Below are 21,428 nucleotides of genomic sequence, written 5' to 3' on the forward strand. Positions count from 1 at the left end.
AGATTATACTCACAGTTTGGTTTGTATCACGGTTTTAGGCTCACGGTTTTGGTACGGTTCGGTAAGTGCGATGTTCAGGTAAAAAATTACTACTGTCCAATAAAAATAAAGAAAATAACAACAAATAATCAAACGACACAAATAAATACAGTAAAGCAAAGATACAAATAAATAAAGCTTTTCAGGTTTTTCATGCATCCAGTTTTCAGGTAGAATTTGAATAAAGTAGCTGATAAAATGTAAAACAACATTGCATGTAATCTTCACTGTATAAATTAAATATCAATCATTATTAATTATTAAGTTATTATTCAGTCATGAGCAATGAGTGATTTCCTTGTCTTTTGTTGTTTGATAAACATTAACCCTTTCGCACGTAAGTTTTAAATATTCTGGCTGCCCCCCCAGCGTGAGTTTTTTGAAGCGACCGTTATTTAGAACGTATCACTTTATGGTTTCCAAGGTGACGCGTCATTGCTTGTTATGTGACACACCGCACCACTGTATGAATGCTAACTGCTTTCATTTAATTTTTCCTTTGTTATTCAAAATATTCACATTTGTTGACTATAGCATGAAATATCTAATATTCCGATTGACAAATATGTGCAAGTGGATGTGTTTTGCAGTTTAAACACCTTTATAACGATCATGTTAGTTGAGCCATATGCGCGATGGGCGCCGCCATGTTAGTTTGCGCCGCACAGAGAATCAGATCTGTTGGATCTGTCCCGTGAATTTATCCACTTCTCCCGAAATACATGAAAGTAAGTGACTCAGTGAACTGGGGAAGAATAGAGTAAACTTTAAAGTTACTTTCACAATGTGTATCTGATATGAATAAAACGTGTCGTCTAATTATAATGGAAAGGGTTGTTATTTCCGCTTCTATAGACACCATTGTGTATTTTACAAACTATAAATATATTGTTTTGTTAGTACTCGTGTGTATTTAAATGTCTGAAATCTACAATAAACATTATTTGGTTGAAAACACTGCATATATGTAATATATGAAAAGCGCTGCGCGTGTCCGTCTCTGGTTTAGCGCCAGCCAAAGCGCGCACGCACATTTGAATTTGGCAGTTGATCACACGATGCACTGAACGTTCTAATCACACCGGTGTGATCGTACGCTCCTGGGGCCAGACAAGACTGATCACACCGGTGTGATCGTACGTGTTAAAGGGTTAAACACATTGAGACAGCAGGAATGCAAGGGCTGCTGTCTCTTTAAGACATAATACACAGATCAGTACACTGATACTGAACACATGCGTTCTTTCTCAAGTGGATAAGTTCACTTAAGACATAACCGACTATGCTTGCTAGGATACTCACAAAGATGGGCATGTTGACATAATTTTGTGTGAATTTGTCCGTTCAAGAACAAGACTTGAAAGAGACCTCAACATTTGTGATTGCGATTTGCGACATGTCGAATGAGTGCAAAAATCTTCTCACAGAGCTCACGCAAGTTCTCTTTTGTGCCTTGCACTCCAATGTTTAAATTGGCAAGTCTTAAATAAGTTTAGTTTAAATGCAGATAGCAATGTGTGCTATTCAGGTCTCACCTGCACTTGTGCGCTATCAGCTCCTGTGTGATGACAGCACTCGCATTGAACAAAGTTTAGGAGAAGCCAGAATGCGTATCCATCGTCAGAAACATACGTTAGCCTTACTCTGTCTGTCTGTCTGTCTGTTTTATTTATTTTCTGCAAATGAACCACGGTGCAAGTGCGTGCCAAACCGAGTGTGCAGAACAGTATGGTTCAGTTTTTTACTGAGAACCATTTCACCCCTAATAAACACACTCCTAAACCTTGTGGAAAGCCTTGAAAGAGTTGAGGCTGTTATGGCTGCAAAGTGTGGACCAACTCCATATTAAACCCTACGGATTAAGAATGGGATTTCATTACAGTTCATGTGCACGTAAAGGCAGATGCCCCAAAACCTTTGGCAATATAATGTATACAGTATTTTTTTAAAAATACTAAACATTGTTAATTATACAGTATTTGTGTATTACAGCCCAGAATGAACTGGCAGGAAAAGGGGTAGGAATATGTGATGAGCTCATCACATTAGAGGTCATGTCACCAGATGTGTGTGACCTCACACTGATCGATCTACCTGGAATTGCCAGAGTCCCAGTAAGAGGACAACCAGAGGATATTGGAAACCAGGTGAAATGTTAAATCTGATTTTACACTTTGAACTAGTATCAATCCAGGTTTTAAACTTTGTCTTTATGTCTTGTAGACCAAAAGTCTGATCATGCAATTTATTAAGAAGCCAGAAACTATAAACCTGGTAGTTGTCCCTTGTAACACTGACATTGCAACAACGGAAGCATTAAAAATGGCACAAGAAGTAGATCCTAAGGGCAGAAGAACTCTCGGTAATTAAACAGATGGTCTACACAACATCTAATATATCAACACATATCTTTGAGCACCTCCGTCTGCAAATGCACATTTTACAAAATTACTATTTTTCATTCTCACAGCCATTTTGACCAAGCCAGACCTCATAGACAAGGGAACAGAGAAGAACATTCTGGACATTGTCCACAACAAAGTGATTCCTCTCCGCAAAGGTTACGTCATGGTGAAGTGTAGAGGACAAAAGCAGATCGATGAGAAAATTCCTCTGGAGGAGGCAGCTCAAATGGAGAGAGATTTCTTCCAAAATCATGACCATTTCAGGTTAAAGATAGAAAAGAATAGAAAAGAATAGAATTTTGTTCCCTAATGCTAAGTTTTCTGTTACTTTGTCCTCTTTGGTAATATCTCTAAATTAATATTTCAAAATTGCTGAATTACCCATTTGGACCTCCCTTTAGTACTCGAGTATAAGGTTTTATTAATATTTCTTAGGAAAAAAATATTTAACAACTTAAGCTTCATTTCTTATTAATATCTAGGGTCAGTAATTCTCTTAATATTAGATAATTTGACCTTTGACAAGGTGTTTTTGTGTTATGACTCACCAAAAAACTTATATATATCTATATATTCTATTTTATTGATAAAGATGTGTACAGTCACATATTTGGAAGGCTTTTTAATTTATGGTTACACCACATGATATTTGTTGTCATTAAATTGAATGACAATTGAATTTGCAAAAGTTTGCCTCCACTAATGCATCCCTAAAAAATACTTTTATTAATGTTAAAATAATGCCATTATTAATGCACCTTACAAAAAGTGCCTTCTCTTTTTCTACAGATGCCTCTTGAATGAGGATAGAGCAACTATCAAATGTCTTGCCATCAGTCTGACTAAGCGTCTCGTTAATCATATCAAAGTATGTTTCTAAATTTCTCAACCTAAAAAATGTCTATTCATACTGAGTATGAATTTAGTTAAACATGAACTGCAATTTGTGGCAGGATGGGTTGCGAGACTATAACTAAATTGAGTTTTACCCCCCTTTTTTTGTCAGAAATCACTGCCACAGCTCAATGAGCAGACAACAAAGCTGTTGTGGGACGTGAAAAATGAGCTCAAAGAGTGTGAGGGTGGACCACCAAATGACCCTAAGGGGGCCAAACAATTCCTCACTGAAGTAAGGTCTCAAATCATAATTTTATGATGATCACTGCAAGTCTTTTTGTTTCTGAGAATTATTAGGGCTCCAAGCTACAGGATCCCTACTGTGTTTGTTCAGATTTCCTCCTTCTTTATTTTTCAAAATAAGGGCAAGACAGAACTCTAACTCTAGCAGGTTGGGTTGGGTCTCCTATACTGTATGTATTCTCTGATAGTTTGTATATGAGGTCCTGCCCACTTCTGGAGCTTCTACCCCTTTTTAGTAGTTCAGGCAGCTTCATTCTTCTCCTTTTACACACCTTTTATTGGTATTGCAAAAGAAAACTTAAGATTGGCCAAGAATTTGTAATATTAAGTCATTTATAGTTGATCATAACCTGCATTTTAAAACATTTTTTATAATGTTATCTGAGGTCCACTAACATGTTTTTTTATAAAAAATTTTTTAGAAGTAATAATCTATTTTCTTTTTGCATTTATGGCAGATTTTTTTTTATCGCAATTTCATGTCATCAAAAGCCTTTTATTTATAGGAACTCAGTAATAACTCAACAGCATTACAATTTAGCTTTCTGTACTTTGGCAGGGGAAAGCACCCTGGACAGATGGCCCGTCCATCACAGGGCTCTCTCTCTCTCTCTCTCTCTCTCACACACAGGCAATTTTTATGGTCCAATGGACCCTTCGCTAAGCCCCGCCCTCCTTAGTTACTGTTGCTACGCCTGTCAAGCTTTCGCGTCTGGCAAGTCATTTACAGTATGTATGCACCGGTGTCAGACATTTTCAAGGAGATAATAAGTCATTTTTGGCGAACAGGTGAAATATCTGAGAGAGCAAGACAAAAGGGACTGCAGTATGCATTCGAGGGATATATCCACGACATAATATGCAACCGATTAGAAAATAATTTGATCAAAATTGAAGCTAAAGCTCCCAGCGCGAGCAGCAGCCGCCTCATATGCTGACCATTCAAATGGGAAACACACAATTTATTGAGGAAAAGCTTTGTTCATCCACAGCAGGTTAAGTGAAATTTGTGAAAATAACCTAATAATTATAAATCAAACAGCTTATCCATAAGTATTGTGGAATAAACACAAGACGTTAGCCTGACCACTTTGCAATGATAACATTCTCCCGCTTATATTTTTAGCACGCCAGGCTAACGTAACTCCGTCTTGCCTTTAATCATTTTATTTCACGTTCAAATATATGCATTATGAACAAAGAACCGTCATTATTTCCAAGCAATGATGTACTGAGTTAGCTAGCTAGCTAACCTACCTGTCAGATTGTCCTACCTGGGCTTACTGCATATGCATACATCAATATTACATCATTGTTGTCATGATAAATAACACAAAATTACTGTATATGCATTATTGTAAGGGTAGGTTTAGTGTTGGGGTAGGTGTAAATGTTAATAAAGCCACAGACCACGTTAATATCACGCTAGAAGCACAATCTGATGGGTAACGTTAGCATTTTTCAGATTTTGCTAATGTTACCTACTGTTTCAATGGGAGGTAGCAAAATCTGACAGGGTAGCACAAATTGTCAGAACATCGGCATTTCTCCCCTTGGGTTTTAGGTTTCGGGAAGGGAAAAAAATTATTTTAGGATACCGGGTATCAGGTTACAATCCATAAAGCACAACGCTTCGGCACGTTCCCCTGGCTCGAAAGCTTGACAGACCTCCCACGCCTAATAACGGTTGCTAAACCACGATTGGCCTGTGGCGGTTTTCGGGCGTGGCTTAGCGAAGGGTCCATTCAGCTAACCTGCATGTCTTTGGACTATGCATGCTTTTGCTGTTTAATGATAACATAACAGGCTCATGAAACAAATATTATTTTTCTCACAGACCTTAAAAAGATTCAGCGATCAAATCAAGTCCTTATCATCAGGAGAGTTGATCATTAAGGAGAATTTGTTTGTCCATCTTCGGGCTGAATTCAAGAAGTGGAATGATCATCTTAACCGTACAAAGACATCTTGTCAGTGTAACTTCAATTTTAAGAAAAATGCTATAAGTTTGAATGTGCTGTTGTTTTCTAATAGTTCTAATGAAAATAAATAAGAAATCCATTTTGTTTCTAAAAAAGTTAAAAATGCGAAAGAGTTGAGCCAAAAAAACAGAGGGAGGGAACTGCTTGGCTTCAGCAACTACAAAGTGTTTGAAACAATTCTGCAGAAACATGTGGCCACACTTGAGGAGCCAGCCAGTGAATTACTTCATACCATAAAAGGTACCATCACACATCTTTGTGTTTAAAGACTTTCTGGTTATTGTTGAGGACATCCAATATAAAACCAAAAGATTAGATAACTAACTAAATTACTTAAATAATTTTAGTAAGTTGGCTGTTTTTCTTATTGATTTATTTCTCCTTAAGACATCATCACCACACATTTGACTGAAGTGGCGATTCAGTGTTTTAGGAACTACTCTGTCCTTATAAACATCACTAAGGTAAATATTGCTCCTGCATAGTGGCAATAAAGATAGCCCCTTTTTAATCCAGTCTAAAGAAGTTTCTTATTCATTTGACTCCAAAGGACAAAATCATCAACATTCAGTCAAGTCAGCAAGAGAAAGCAGAGCAGAGGATCTCAGAGCTGTTAGAGATGGAAAACATGATCTACACTCAAGATCCCATCTACTTGAGGATCTTAAGTGAAATTACAAATGAGAGGTTTTCAGAGGACCAGTTACCAGTCTTTGACAAAAAAATGAAGTACAGTCATATGCTGGAGGCGTATTATGAGGTAGATCTTCTTAGTTTTCAGTAACAAATTTACAGCACAGTGCTCTTGGTGTGTGGAAGTAACTTGGTAACTTGTTGTTTTCTTTCAGATTGTGGTGCAGCGAATGGCTGACCATCTACCCATGATAATCTCCCTTTTCATGCTGAAGGAGACTGCTCAGATCCTGTCTATTGACATTTTGAGTTTACTGGACGGGGCAAATGTGAGCGAGCTCCTGTCTGAGGACTCTGAGGTCAGCATAAGGCGTGCTGAACTACGAGCTCGCCTGGACCGTTTGAGTACTGCTCAGTCAGAACTTAACAATTTTATTGACTAGAGTATAATGCATTTTATCGCTTCTGTCACATCTGTTATTTTCGTACTACTTGTCATGCATGTGTTGGGGGTGGGGCTATGGTAAGGATATGGAAGTGTTGCTCTTCTTCTGCAAAGGCAGTCTTTCACCTGTCTATCTATGATGTAATAAAGAGGCACATTCCACAATGAGTCCTAATCTGGGTTTGGTTTCAATAAAAGCTGTTTTTGGACTAACAAGGAAGTTTTCAGTACTGGAACTTACAGGATATTCTTGTAGTATGATGACCTGTTATATGTCAAGGCTCAAAGAAAATTTGATTTCTTGACTCATGACCCCTTTAAATTACGGCCTAAAGCAATCAAATGAATTCAGAAGACTTGGAAAAGCACACATTAGAGATGTGCTGATCAGCTCTAACATCACCAGAATCAGTTGTTAAAAATAAATCATCCACCCGCCACCCACCCAAACCTATGATTTTCTCTGATTTAGATATCTGACCACACCTGATCCTCAATTACAATTCTTATTCTCAGTGTTAAACGTGATGCTATGGTGATGATATGGTAACATTTTACACAGAAGTAGGTTGCTTTAAAATGAACATTTATTTAAAGCAAATTTTAAATGTAAAAGTTAAATTTATATGCATCAGCATACTCCCTTTAAACTTAAATTGTCAATGTTTCCATCACTGAAACTTCCTGAACACATACACAAGAAATTTAAATAGGCAAATTCTTCCCTGCAAACATGGCCCTGCTGGCTTTTTGCGGGCACCGTGGGCTAGGGCCAGCCCACACCGAACCTAAACAGGCCCAGTGCAGGCTTGGCGAGGCCCACAGCTTTGGGCTCAATGCGGGCTCTCTGTGAGCAGCCCACACTAGACTGCCCACATTTATCCCATGAAGGCTCAGTGTGGGCCAGCCCATTCAGGCCCAGAGCAACTTTTGTACCTTTAAGCCCATGCAGGTTTTGTGCAGGCAGCCCACTTTCCTTTCCCATGCTCTGTTTGGCTGTATTTTAAAAGTTAATGTAAAATTCAATATGACCTTCCATTTATAACTCTGCACAGAAGGAATAAAAATTAAATGACAAATTACAGTAATTCAAATTTTATACAAAAAAAATGACTGTATTTTTATACTGTATATTTGTTTTTTTAAATTACATACAAATGTAAAATTACAAAAATAATCTGTAATTAAAACAATAACAAAACAAATGATAAAATGGTCAAATGGCTGCCAAACAAAAACCATAAAATTAAAATAAAATCTCCCTATTTAAATAAGCTGAAACACTGTTATTTTAGTAGCTAATAATTAGCTAGTTTAGTAGCTAATGGGGAGAAATTCAAAGGTTTTGTTAATGAGTTATAATTTGCATACCGGAATGATTGGTTAAAACCATCATTAGATTTTATAATTACAGGTTATGATAACATCCAGAAAAACAGAGACAATGGTAATGGTGGAGGATGTGCAAAATTTATTAAGCCAAATATACAATACAAGGTAATGGTGAGAGGGAAAGAACTGGAATTTATCATAATGGAGGTATAGACAGATGATGGTAATATTAAAATAGAAAATTATTATAATCCATGCCAGAAATTAACCATGGGAATTAGCAATGCACTTTGAAGGTAAGGTCTTTTGTTGTGGAGATTTTAATGGCCATAATACATTGTAGGATAATCATAGTGATATGAATGGAGAGGTTATAGAAGAAATTATGGATAAGAAAAATCTGGTATGTGTTAACAATGGAGATGGTACCAGAAAGAATGTTATAAATTGGAAAGAGACAGTGGTGGATGTCATCTTTGTTTGAGTCAATAGCAGGGGTATGTTGGTAGGAAGTTAAAAAAGGAAGCACGATGGGGAGTGACCATTATCCAATTTTTGTTGAAATAGGTACAAGAGTGGAAACAAATGAGATAAACAGATCAGGAGGATGGGTATTTGACTGTAACGAAGCGGGACTGAGGCAGAGATCCATTTGCAAGCTTTATTAAGAATGTCGTAGTCATACAGGCAGGGTCAATCAGGATCAGACGAGAACAGCAAGGGACAGGCAGAATCGTAATCAGGAAACAGGCAATGGTCAGGACAGGCGGATATCATTAACAGAACAGTATAACAGGCAAGGGTCAGGACAGGCAGCAACGGGTCAAGAACGGGTAACAGACAGGAACAGTAACAACAGGCAGACAGGATATAAACGCTCGGAAATGACACACAAGGTAATCAAGACTTCTCGGTGAGGTGGTGTGTGTATGAGTCCTTTATAGTCCAGGTAATGTGTGGCAGCTGGGTGTGGTGATTAGTGTGGAGTGATTGTGAAGTGAGTGCAGGTGATAAGCAATGGAGGATCATGGGAAATGTAGTCCGGGATGTGACAGGAACAGACGGTGATCGTGACATTGACAAAGCAGAGTTAAATTTAGAGAAGTAAATAAAGAGATAATGGGTGAAATTAATATTAAAGGGATAGTTCACCGAAAAATCTGCTTACCCCCAGGGCATCCAAGATGTAGGTGACTGTTTCTTCAGTAGAACACAAATGATGATTTTTAACCTGAAAACCTGAAAACGCTGTGATGGAAATATTTTATGTCAACATGAAATGTACAGAAAATGCAGACTAAGGATGCTCAGGTCAAAGACCAGTCACATGATTAGCTTAGATCATTACAAACCAATCACCAGAACAAATCACAGTGATGAAGACATTGATTTTTACTCAACTGTAAGACTTAAATGTGCATGTATCTTTCTATTCATTGAGACTCACTCTGTTGTTGTGACAAGTGACCTCCCGGCCGTAAATAAAACTTCATTTCTACAAAGAGCAACTTGGAAGTCGTGTCAGGTATATGCTGCGCAGCTAAGAGATAGAAGATCCTACGCTCAAAAGACAACAAAAGTAACAACCAAGTGTGATTGAGGTAGTGAGGAATAGAAGGACTAAAGATTCTACACTCAAAAGACAACAAAAGTAACAGCCAAGTGTGATTGAGGTAGTGATAGTAGCTTCTTGACGGGACGCCGTCACCATACTTCAGGGAAGTATTGGATTGTATTGTAAGTATTCAGGAATTCAGGGAATTACCACGAGATACTGTAGAATTATATTAACAACTAGGAGTTGTTTAAATTGTCAGTAGTGAAGTCAGATTTGTATTGAGAATTTCCACAACAACGCTCTCTGATGACGGAAGTGATCTCTCGCACGTAGAACGTTAATGAGCGTGAGAGATCACTTCCGTTGTCAGAGTGCATTCAGACCTCACACACCGGATGCTCAAGGCATCCTCCCCAAAATCACCATATACGGAGCTTACAACACCTATTTTTACTATGCATAACCTCATCTGCATATCATTTCCATGCATATTCCCATCCACGTGACACTATGGTTAACACTGTGAAAGGTACAAGACATTGGAAAATATTAGATACTGACTATAAATGCCAATTGTGCCATACACATTACATGGCTAAAAATCATATCCAATATAGTTGCTAAATATCCAATATAGTTGATTCATTCAGTTCCACTAGACAGGAGGCTTCGACCGGTGGCGATCGGCCTGGGCCTTAGTGCGCGCTCCCACTCGGAGGAGAGTCTCTTGGGCTCTTCTCCAAGTGAGACGACACCTCTGGACGAAGGCGTGAGCATAGGGGACCGCGACTTCGGATTCCAGACTAGGAAACACAGGTGGCTGGTAACCTAAGCTACACTCAAACGGAGAAAGGCCCATGGATGACACTGGTAACGAGTTATGTGCGTACTCTACCCATGAGAGTTGCTGGCTCCAGAAGGAAGGATTTTGTGACACGAAACATCGCAACACTCGCTCAAGGTCCTGGTTGGCCTGCTTAGTTTGGCCATTGTTCTGAGGATGAAAACCAAAAGACAGACTGACACTCGCACCCAGCAAACGACAAAACTCTCTCCAAAATTTGGATACAAATTGGGGCCCCCTGTCAGAAACCACGTCCATCGGGAGGCCATGAATGTGAAAGACGTGATCAATGACCGTAACCACTGTCTCCTTGGTAGAGGGTAATTTGGGCAAGGGAATAAAATGGGCCGCCTTCAAGAACCGGTCCACTACAGTCAAATTACTGTATTGCCCTGGGATGGCGGGAGGGCTGTGACGAAATCGAGCACAATGTGGGACCAGGGTCTCGAAGGGACAGACAGCGGCTGAAGTAACCTCTCCGGATTGCAATTGGAAGTCTTAAACCGAGCAGAAACTGAGCAGGCCAAAACAAAATCTCGGATGTCACGAGCCATGGAGCACCACCAGAATCGCTGTTTAACTAGAAAACTGGTATGATTCACTCCTGGATGATACGCAACATTGGAACAATAAACAAATAAACGACTCGGTGGGCAACCGGACGGAGGCTTTACCCCTTCTAAGACCGTGCGGACCTTTGACTTGATCTACCATACGAGTAAGGAGACAACTAGTCTCTCAGGTATAATGCACTCAGGAGTAGACGGTTGTTCGGAATGGTCAAAAATACGAGACAAGGCATCGGGTTTGATGTTCTTGGACCCCGGATGGTAGGAAATGGAAAAATCAAAACAACCGAAAAAAGTGCCCACCGAGCCTGCCTGGAGTTGAGTAGTTTAGCAGATCTGATGAACTCAAGATTCTTATGGTCGGTCCAGACAACAAAGGGTACTCCTGAACCCTCTAACCAATGATGCCACTCCTCCAATGCTAACTTGATTGCCAGCAACTCTCTGTTACCAATGTCATAATTACGTTCAGCAGACAACAGTCTGTGTGAAAAAAATGCGCAAGGGTGCATCTTGTCGTCCGAGGAAGAGCGCTGGGAGAGGTACCGCGCCTACCCCCACCTCTGACGCATCGACCTCCACCACAAACTGACGTGTGGGATCAGGGGCAATGAGAATGGGAGCTGAAACAAAGCGGCTCTTGAGGTTAGTAAATGCAGCTTCCGCTGCACCAGACCACCTGAACGTTACCTTGGTGGAGGTCAAGGCGGTCAGAGGAGCGGCTAGTTGGCTGTAATTGCGAATAAAACGCCGGTAGAAATTGGCAAACCCCAGAAACCTCAGCAGGGCCTTGCAGGAATCTGGGGTTGGCCAATCCACCACAGCTCTAACCTTATCGGGATCCATGCGCGTTCCCTCGGACGAGATGATGTACCCCAAAAACAGAACTGACTGTGCATCCGACTGTGTTTCTCCGCCTTGACAAAAAGCCCATTCTCGAGCAGCCTCTGGAGCACCCGCCTGACATGCTGAACGTGTTCCTGGAGAGAAGAGGAAAATATCAATATGTTGTCCAGGTAGACATATATGAACTGATTGGCCATGTCTCTCAGCACGTCATTAACGAGCGCTTGGAAAACCGCGGGGGAGTTGGATAGCCCAAAGGGCATAACAAGGTATTCAAAGTGCCCCCTAGGGGTGTTAAATGCGGTTTTCCACTCATCCCCCTCTTGTGAAGATGGACGCTCCCTGCAACCACTCGAAGACATCAACGGCAAGGGATAGGTGTTCTTTACCGTGATGTTGTTCAGCCCTCGGTAATCAATACACGGTCGCAGGGAACTATCCTTCTTCCCCACAAAAAAAAAAAAACCCTGCCCCAGTGGGAGAAGAGGAAGGACGGATGAGCCTGGCTGCCAGAGAATCAGAAATATATTTCTCCATGGCCTCCCTTTCCGGAGCAGAAAGCGAGTATAACCTGCCCTTAGGCAGAGACGTACCTGGTAATAAATCTATAGCACAGTTATAGGGACGATGCGGAGGCAGAGAAGCAGCCCAGGACTTACTGAACACTCCCTTCAGGTCAAGATACTCTTCGGGCACGTTAGACAGGTTCACCGGCTCATCCTGCAACAAAGAACAACAAACAGGAGAATAAGCAGAAACCAAACAAGACGCATGACATTTCTCATCCCACGCCAAGACCATTCTCAGACTCCAATTAATGTGGGGGTTATGGAGTGTTAGCTATGGATGCCCCAGCACCACTGGAACCAAGGCTGCGTCAGTCAGGTAGAATTTAATTCTCTCTGTGTGGTTGCCTGATGTAGTGAGACTCATCATCCCCGTGGAATGAGTGATAGATGACAGCGGCTGTCCATCTAGAGCATTGACGGATATTGGATGAGTAAGTGAATGCACAGTAATGTTGAGCTTGTAAGCTAAGTTAATGTCCATAAAATTTTCCTCGGCTCCAGAGTCCACGAGAGCTTCACACTGATGACTTCCACCAGCCCACTGCAGTCTTACCGGGAGGAGAGTCGCAGCAAGAGAAGATTTCTTGAAGGCAATGCTACCCGCCTCACGCCTACTGACGGGTCTTGTCTTTTAACTGGACACTTAACAGCAAAATGTCGTGCAGCTCCACAGTAGAAACAAAGTCCCCGTACTCTACGTCATTCCCTCTCCTTCCGGGACAACCGAGCTCCGCCCCCCTGCATGGGCTCAGGATCGAATGAGGGAACGACCGTATCCACAGCCGCGCTGGAACAATCTCTCTCCACAGCAGCCTTCCGACTGTAATTAGCACGTTGATCTCGACGCTGCAGCCACGTATCTACCTGGATCACCAGATCAATCAATCCGTCTAATGTAGTCGGTAAATCCAGCGCGTAGATCTCATTCTGGATACGGTCGGCCAACCCATGCAGAAAAATATCCCACTGTGCCTCCGTGTTCCAGTTGCATTCTGCCGCCAGAGTTCAGAATTCGATGGAATAATCCGTAACAGTTCTTTCTATTTGACGGAGGTCCACCAAAGCTCGCGCCGTCTCTCTCCCAGAGACCGAGTGATCAAACACCTTCTTGAGCTCCGCACTGAAAGACTGAAATGATACACAACACAGATGACCTTGCTCCCAAACTGCCGTTCCCCACAGCGCTGCTCGTCCTGATAGCAATGTTATCACAAATGCCACCTTAACTCCTCTGTGGGAAATGATGACGGCTGGAGAGCAAAAAACAAGGAACATTTAGCCAGAAAGGAACGGCATAATTGTGGCTCACCAGAATAAACCGTGGGGGCTGGCAATCGGGGCTCCATGGGTCGAGCAGAGTGGTCACCAGGCGGAACCGCGGATATTGGACTGGGTACAGTGGGAATGTGGGCAGAGTCGGTTCGCAGTTGTTGCAACTGTGTGGTCAGTTCAGAGACCTGCACCACCAAAGCCTGCACAGCACATCCTGTTGTCACGATCTGTTCCTCCTGGCGATCAAAACGGACGTTGCTATAAGACAGAATCTCTCGTAGCTCAGCAGCACTTGCTGGATCCATGTCTGGTCAGATCGTTATGTCATGGACAAAAAACACCGGATTCAATAGCAAGTGTACAACAGTTTATTAATCCACAAAACAGGGCAAGATGGTCAGACACATGCAACACGTCAGGCTTCGGTGGCAACGAGACTGCAGCAGGCTGGAATCCAACAGGCAGACGGTAATCCAGAGAAACAGGGCTGGGTGAGAATCCACTCTCGAACAGAAAACAATCTCACAGGACACAGGAGACAAAGGAAGAAACTGCTGGAGACAACAAGACCACAACGTGAGCACAAGAACGATCTGACAAAGAACACAGCAAACACAGGACTACATATAGGACAGATAACGAGACGCACCTGTGACTGATCAGCGCAGTCAGTCACAATAGCAACGCTAATGACTAACTGACACTGACAGCACCCAAACACAACACACACTCACACGCAGACAGAGCGGGAATGAGTCAGTGAACCCATGAACCGTGACAGTCATTTTCTACAGATGCCTCTAGAAAGAGGATAAAGCAACTATTACATTTTTTGCCATCAAACTGACTCAGAATCTTGTCGATCATATCAAAGTAAGTTTTTAAATGTCTCACTCTAAAGGCCTGCTTACATTCAACATGAATGTAGTTGTACAAAAAAACCCTGCAATTTATGGCAGCGTGAATTGGAAGTGGATTGAGAGACTATAATAAATCATGTTTTTTTTTTTATCCATCTTTGCCAGAAATCACTGCCACAGCTCAATGAGCAGATAATAACACAGTTGTGGGACGTGAAGAATGAGCTCAAAGAATGTGAGGCTGGACCACCAAATGACCCTAAGGGGGCCAAACAGTTCCTCATTGAAGTAGGATCTCAAGTGTAGCGATTTGTACAGTTATTAATCAATTTATGGGTGGAATATGAATATAATAATTCATAAAGCTTTATGAATAATTATTATGCACATACCGACCCAAGGGGGAATTAACCATATATGGTGAATTAATTATAACGAATTATAATCAATTATATATATGATTAGTTCTGGTTTAATAATTATTTAGAGAAACTGTTCGTTTGTCCAGTAAACTAAGCTCCTCATAGAATATTATCAAAGGAAGGTTTTTCTCTGGCCACGAGAAGGACCTCCTATTCTAGCATCTAAACGTAAAGCAAGGATATAGGATCAAAACGTTAAAGTGACCGGGTTTTTGTTGAAATGAGCAAAAAGAACAATCGAGCATGAATAATGTGGTTAATATATGCAAACTACAACACCAGAGGTTATACGTCTAAATACAGAATATAAAAGTATATACAAAAAGGGAACGTAGAGACAGGAGAGGAAGGATGGTCAAAGAATGGCAAATTACGACAGTTAACCCTTTGAGAGCCAGCACAGAAATCAGTTTAAGCCAGTTTTCAGAGAAATTATAATACTTGCAAATGGTTCAAGTCGGTGTGCAGCAGAGTTTCAATGCGCCTGGCTTGGTTGGTCCTTTCCGAGAGGGTTTCTCCGGCGGGGTTTTCAAACGAGGTTTAACTGACGCGTAAGATGACAGAGAAGAAAGAAGAGAGAGAGAGAGTCCAAGGAAATGGTCGTCCCGGAAGGAGAGCGCATGATGACAGCGCTGTCGCCTGAGGCAGTTCAGGGGCAGTTGAGAGACAATCGGGAGACCAAGGAAAAATTGTGTGTGGTTGTTTTTATGGAAAACCAAGCTAACACACCTCCTGAATTGTAACGGCCAATAGATGCGCAGCACTATTTGGTGGGCAAAGTTCCTTTGTTTGGTCTCCTAGCTGAATTTGCATACTTTATGACTATCAGATCGGATTTCGAGATGGAGTACTTTCTTCACAATATCATTAAACAAATCGAACAATGCATTTGACAGCCATGTAATATACATAGATGAATGAGACGTGGAAATAGCTTTAAAATGAATCCAAACTTGATATATATAAGAGAAGCATGTAGAAGGAGTTATGGTTTACAGACAAAATTCCATCATTAAAATGAACACTAGCACAAATACACTAATTTAAACTAAGTCTAAACACTAGGAAGCATACATGCACTTAAAATATGACGGGTACACTTTGGCACAGTCATATTTTAAGAGTAGCTGTACATACAATCTCTAAGCATGTTTCTGTGTTTTTGTGTGTCTGTGTGTGGGGTGTGTGTGTGGAATGTGATCTGGAACAGTCTACAGCAGGGGCCCTTTGATGTCCCAAGAGCTGGAAGTGGGCATCTCTGTTTAGTTTCGGCCAGGCCACAAAGTTGTCAAATGGGCTCGTCTTTTGCAGACCGGTCGGAGCCGAGATGAGACTTTACACACAGTCCAGCATGCTAAAAGCGTTCTGAACATTCCAAAGTTTATTGACTGTCCTGATAAGTGTGCATATGCTACACAAGTCATCACAACTTTTTGTTTCTGAGATTTATCATTTAGTGTCCAAATTGGAGGAAACGGTTTGTGTTTGTTGTGATATTCTCCTTCTTCCTTGTGTATCTGCTGTAAAAATATCTTGCCGTCAGATGGTCCCAAATCTCATCCACTGTTCAAGCACACATACACATCACTGTCTGACACTAGGTGGTGCTATGGTTAATAGAGTTCATGATTGAAACGCTGCATCTTCCTTGTGTTGTTGTTGTTGTATTGTAAATTATTTTCTCATCCAAATGTGTTTTTTAACCTCCCCAGAGAAAACACTTTTGCTGTAAAATGATAATGTACAATAACATGCTTATGTAACAAATATTATCTCTTTATCACAGATATTAAAAAGATTCAATGATCAAATCAACTCCTTATCATCAGGGGAGCTGATTAATCCAGAAAATGTGTTTTCCCAGCTTCGGGCTGAATTCAAGAAGTGGAATGATCATCTTAACCATACAAAGCCAACCTGTCTGTATATTTTCAACATTATACATACTATAACCTTGAATTCACTGCTGTTGTGATTTTCTAAGAGTTATAAGCTTACAAAAAGTCAGTTAATTTAATAAAAAATCCATCTTGTTCCTAAACAAGTTTGCAGTTTGAAAGAGTTTAGCAAGAATTACAGAGGGAGGGAATTGCTCAGTTTCAGCAACTACAGAATGTTTGAGTGGGTTCTGCAGCGCCAAGTGGCCACACTTAAGAAGTCAGCCATGGAATTGCTCAGTGCCATCAAAGGTACCATCACTCATCTTATCTTCATTATAAAACTAAATGATTAGATCACAATTGAAATAATGTTTAATAGTTTTAGCATATCTAAATTGTGAAGCTTGTAGTTTATTTATGTATTTCTCCTAAAGAAATCATCCTCAAGCAATTCAAAGATGTGTCCTATAAATGCTTTCGGAACTACTCTGTACTTCAAAATATCACTGAGGTAAATATTGCTACAATAATCATTTTTCAGTTATTCATTATGGGATAAAATCCATTTTAATAGGCCTAATTTCAGTGTTCTGTTATGTGTTTTTGCAACATAGAAAAAAGAAAAACATTACAGAACAATGTAAGCTTACTGAAAAGGGTTTTTCAATGGCATATTCTTTTCATTTAACAAAACAGTTAAAACTGAAAGAGCATTTTAATTATTATTATAATTCAGAAAAAAAGGTGAAAAAAATAGTTTTTCACAGTAGTTTAAAAACTGTTCATTGTACTCTCCTTTTAATTTTTAATGAAATTATCATTAAATGTCCCTAAATTATTCAACATTTTAAAATAGTTTTTAAAAGGGGGTATCACCGAAATTGAGAAGCTCTTCCACTGTAATTGCCTCACTTGCTGTGTGCTTTTGTGTTTGTAACCCAATGCTTTGTAAGCCAATATTCCAACCCCCAAAACCTGGAATATTTCTTTAATTGGGTTCTCTTTCCTCTTCATTTGAAACCATAGACCAAAATCAACAACATTCAGTCAAGTCAGGAAGATAAGACTGAACAGAGGATCTCAGAGCAGTTTGAAATGGAAAACATGGTCTTCACTCAAGATCCCATCTACTTGAAGATCTTGAATGAGATTAGCGAAGAGACATTTTCAGAAAAGCAGTTACCAGTCTTTGACATAAAGAGCAAGTACAGTGAAATGCTGCAGGCGTATTATGAGGTAGATTTTTTCTAATTTTCAGTAACAAATATGAAGCTTTGTTCAGAGACTGAATGAACTGCAGTGCTTAGTACCTCTGTGATTTTCTTTCAGATTGTGGTGCAGCGGATGGCTGACCAACTGCCCATGATGATCACTTTTTTCATGCTGAAGCAGACTGCCCACCTCCTGTCTACTGACATGTTGAGTTTACTGGACGGGGCAGATGTGAGCGAGCTCCTGTCTGAGGCCACTGAAGTTGGTACAAGACGCAGAGACCTACATGCCCGTCTGGACCGTTTGACTGCAGCTCAGAAAGCACTTAATGATTTTATTTGAGGGACCTACTGACTTGTCACATCTGTTTAAGGTTTTTCATGTCATGTGATTCCTTAATCTCCTCATTTGTTCTTTAACGACGACTAGCATCCATAGGTGCATTACCAAAACCTTCTGCTCCAGAACAGAGTTTAGATTCTGTTCATCAGCCCTGTCTCCCTAATAAATTCAAAGAAAGCTTTACTGTTTATCTCACTTGACCATTTTATTAAAGCTTTAATATTTAATTCCTGAGGTCTGTTTTTCCTCATTTCTTCTATCATATTGTTCCTTTCCTGCTCATATTTAGTACATTCAGTAATTGCATGATATAGTCTCCTCAACCTGCCATTGTTCACAAAATCCATTTGGATGTTTTCCTATTATTTTGGGAGTGCTGTTTAAATTGGAATACCCTAAACTTATTCTACTGTAAATACATTTTTTTCTTGATTTACCTACATATCTTATTTTTTAATTTACTTTATTAATTAAGCTGTAAACCCCTTTCCCCACTGTTCCACTTTATTGCTTTTAGTATATTAATACTGTATCCACATTATTCTGTTGCTTAATTTCAGATGAATAGCTTCTCCTCATGCATTGTGGTCATGTGTTTCCTTTGTTTGATGTGTTAGGTTTTCATTGGTTGATTTTGTCATATGTTAATCAGTTCTGTTTTGTCATTTGTTCATTGTCTTTATCATGCTCAGGTCTATCTTGTTTGTCATAGTCCATGTGTATATATAACCCTTTTGTTTCCATAGTCCTTTTGTTAGCTTTGCTTTTTTCATGTAACCACGTATGTCAAGTTCAAGTCATAGTCAAGCACTCTTGTTAATGGCACTGTTTAGTTCAGTTTGTTTTGTATTTGGTTTGGGTTTTGTTTATTAAACTGCACTGTAAACCCTAATAAGTTGCTTCTACTCAAATTATTTGAGGAAACACATCCCTGCAGTTTAATTGAGTACCTAAAAATACTTGTTTTATCTTCAAAACTTGTTTTAAGTTGACTTAATGTGGTCTTCCCATTGAATAAACTTATATTTTTAAGTATTCAGATAACGTAAAAGTACACTTAACTAAAATTTTCCAGTTTATATGTTGTTGCATTTCTTTTATTGAAAATGCAATAGATCATTAAAACAAATGATTGCTTCGCATCAACTGCAAGGTTTGAGCCCTTACATTTCATAGCTAAACTTTGATAAAATATACTGATTTAACAGCGTATTAACCATATCAGTTAATAAATACATTTATAGGTGCTTGAATAAAGTATAGTAGGAATTAGTAGCAAAACATAAACTGTCTGAAAATAACCAGTGACTAAACACATATATAAGAAAAAAGGTCTTCATGATGACAACTCTTCCCGCCTGTCTCACCACGGATATCTGGGGGGTTTGTTTTTAAGACCCTTTTTAGGACCTTTTTAAGACCTTTTGTAGGACATATAAAATGTATTTATATGGCCATGTGATAACTAAAGCGTAAAATGATAGCAAAAACAGTTTAAACAGCTTCAGTTACAGGAATTATGTTATGGCGTGAATGCACCTTTAATGTTATGAAGTGACGAGAATACTTTTTGTGTTCAAAAACAAAACAAAAATAACAACTTTATTCAACAAATTCGTCTGTCTGCTGTCATACTGCTATGCCATTTTTGTTGCAGAGCTTCAGTGTTTATGTCTGAACGCGGGCTTGGTATGATTAAAAGAAAGCGATTTGGTCAACAGGACTGAATCGAAAAGGAAAAGTAACACCCCAGCTGTCAGGTTGTAACAAGTGGTTACATCAGGACCTGAGGTTGATATAAATGGCATGCTTCCTTTATTTTATGATCTGCCTTCTGATAAGTGTGGCACATGGCTTGAGGGTAGAGACGTTCAATACCTTCCCTATAAAAAAGGGGTGTTTAAGTAAGGAAACACCTGGGGTATGTTACTTGTTTTTTGACTGACTCTAATCTTTGTTGCTCTATTACTATCTTTAACAGCAACCATGAGACTGGTAGCTTAAGTAACCTTGCTTTCCCTTTCTGGTACTGCAGAATCTCTCTGTTTTCTGTCACTATGGCTGGTGCTGCCTCATTAGTCTTTAAGTAGGATGGTTCCCTGGTGGACAGCAGCAGTGGTGGACGAAGTACACAGATCAAGTACTTAATAGCCTGTCTTGTTTTGTCCTACCTATAATATGTTGTTGCTTCATTAAAAACCTGCGCTATACATTTAAAAGAAATGTCTTTTAATTATGTGTGTGTGTAGCTATATGTATTCCTTGTTTATCAGTTTTTTGACATTACACATTTTAGTACAGAACTAAAATACTTTCTTGACTGTTGTCATGTCATAAGCTGTCATTAGATTACTGTATGAATTTTTTATTTGTGGATGTCCCAATCAGGGTTCAGGATGTGAAATTTTGAAATAAATGTTTGTTATATATTTTGGTTGCAGTTGTGAGTTAATAAAAATGTAACTGGTTGTGTAAAATAGGCTCTAAATATCGAAATATTGATCGAATCGAATCATATCATAATCGTATCACAGAACTTTTGGACCCACTTTATATTAAGTGGCCTTAACTACTATGTACTTACATTTAAATTAATAATTTGATACAATGCACTTATTGTGTACATACATGTTTTTACATTGTACTTATATTTTAAAAACACCTGCATGTAATTACATCTGTAATTAATTTCTGTAATTACATTTATAATTACACTGTTGTCCCATCCCTTACACCTTACTCCTACCCTTAAACCTACCCTTACCACCAAAGCTTTCCCTAACCCTACCTGTACCCCACCTCAATAGCTGAAAATGTGTTTTGCAAGTCAATATGAACCCAATAAGTACATTGTACTTATTTTTGATGTAAGTACATAGTAGTTAAGGCCACTTAAGATAAAGTGGGACCGAACTTTTTGAGGTATCAGAAAATATCGAATCGCTGGCTATGAGAATCGATATTGTATCGAATCGTGATGAACTGTCCGATTTACACCCCTACTGATAAACACCCTTAAAAAAGCGGTTTTACTATGGTAAGTCACATGTAGTAACTATGGTTAATTTTCGTACAAGC

General features: G+C 39.6%; 1 protein-coding gene across 2 annotated transcripts in view; it reads left to right on the forward strand.

The window, feature by feature from the left end:
* LOC125247585 (interferon-induced GTP-binding protein Mx-like) overlaps nucleotides 1-19,245 on the forward strand; it is a 35,717-nt gene extending 16,472 nt beyond the window's left edge. Inside the window, exons 5-14 of one of the 2 annotated variants that reach the window (XM_048158964.1) lie at nucleotides 2,032-2,186; nucleotides 2,263-2,401; nucleotides 2,510-2,708; nucleotides 3,234-3,312; nucleotides 3,451-3,573; nucleotides 5,422-5,554; nucleotides 5,663-5,806; nucleotides 5,954-6,030; nucleotides 6,117-6,326; nucleotides 18,126-19,245. In XM_048158964.1, coding sequence (XP_048014921.1) covers nucleotides 2,032-2,186; nucleotides 2,263-2,401; nucleotides 2,510-2,708; nucleotides 3,234-3,312; nucleotides 3,451-3,573; nucleotides 5,422-5,554; nucleotides 5,663-5,806; nucleotides 5,954-6,030; nucleotides 6,117-6,326; nucleotides 18,126-18,350 — 1,484 coding nt within the window. In that variant the 3' untranslated portion in view covers nucleotides 18,351-19,245. Of the gene's footprint in view, nucleotides 1-2,031; nucleotides 2,187-2,262; nucleotides 2,402-2,509; nucleotides 2,709-3,233; nucleotides 3,313-3,450; nucleotides 3,574-5,421; nucleotides 5,555-5,662; nucleotides 5,807-5,953; nucleotides 6,031-6,116; nucleotides 6,327-6,414; nucleotides 6,880-18,125 lie in introns of those variants that run through there. The other variant, XM_048158963.1, reaches the window with a different exon arrangement.
* The last annotated feature ends 2,183 nt before the right edge of the window (nucleotides 19,246-21,428 follow it).

This window comes from Megalobrama amblycephala, linkage group LG15 (assembly GCF_018812025.1).
Source record: "Megalobrama amblycephala isolate DHTTF-2021 linkage group LG15, ASM1881202v1, whole genome shotgun sequence".
NCBI lineage: Eukaryota > Metazoa > Chordata > Actinopteri > Cypriniformes > Xenocyprididae > Megalobrama > Megalobrama amblycephala.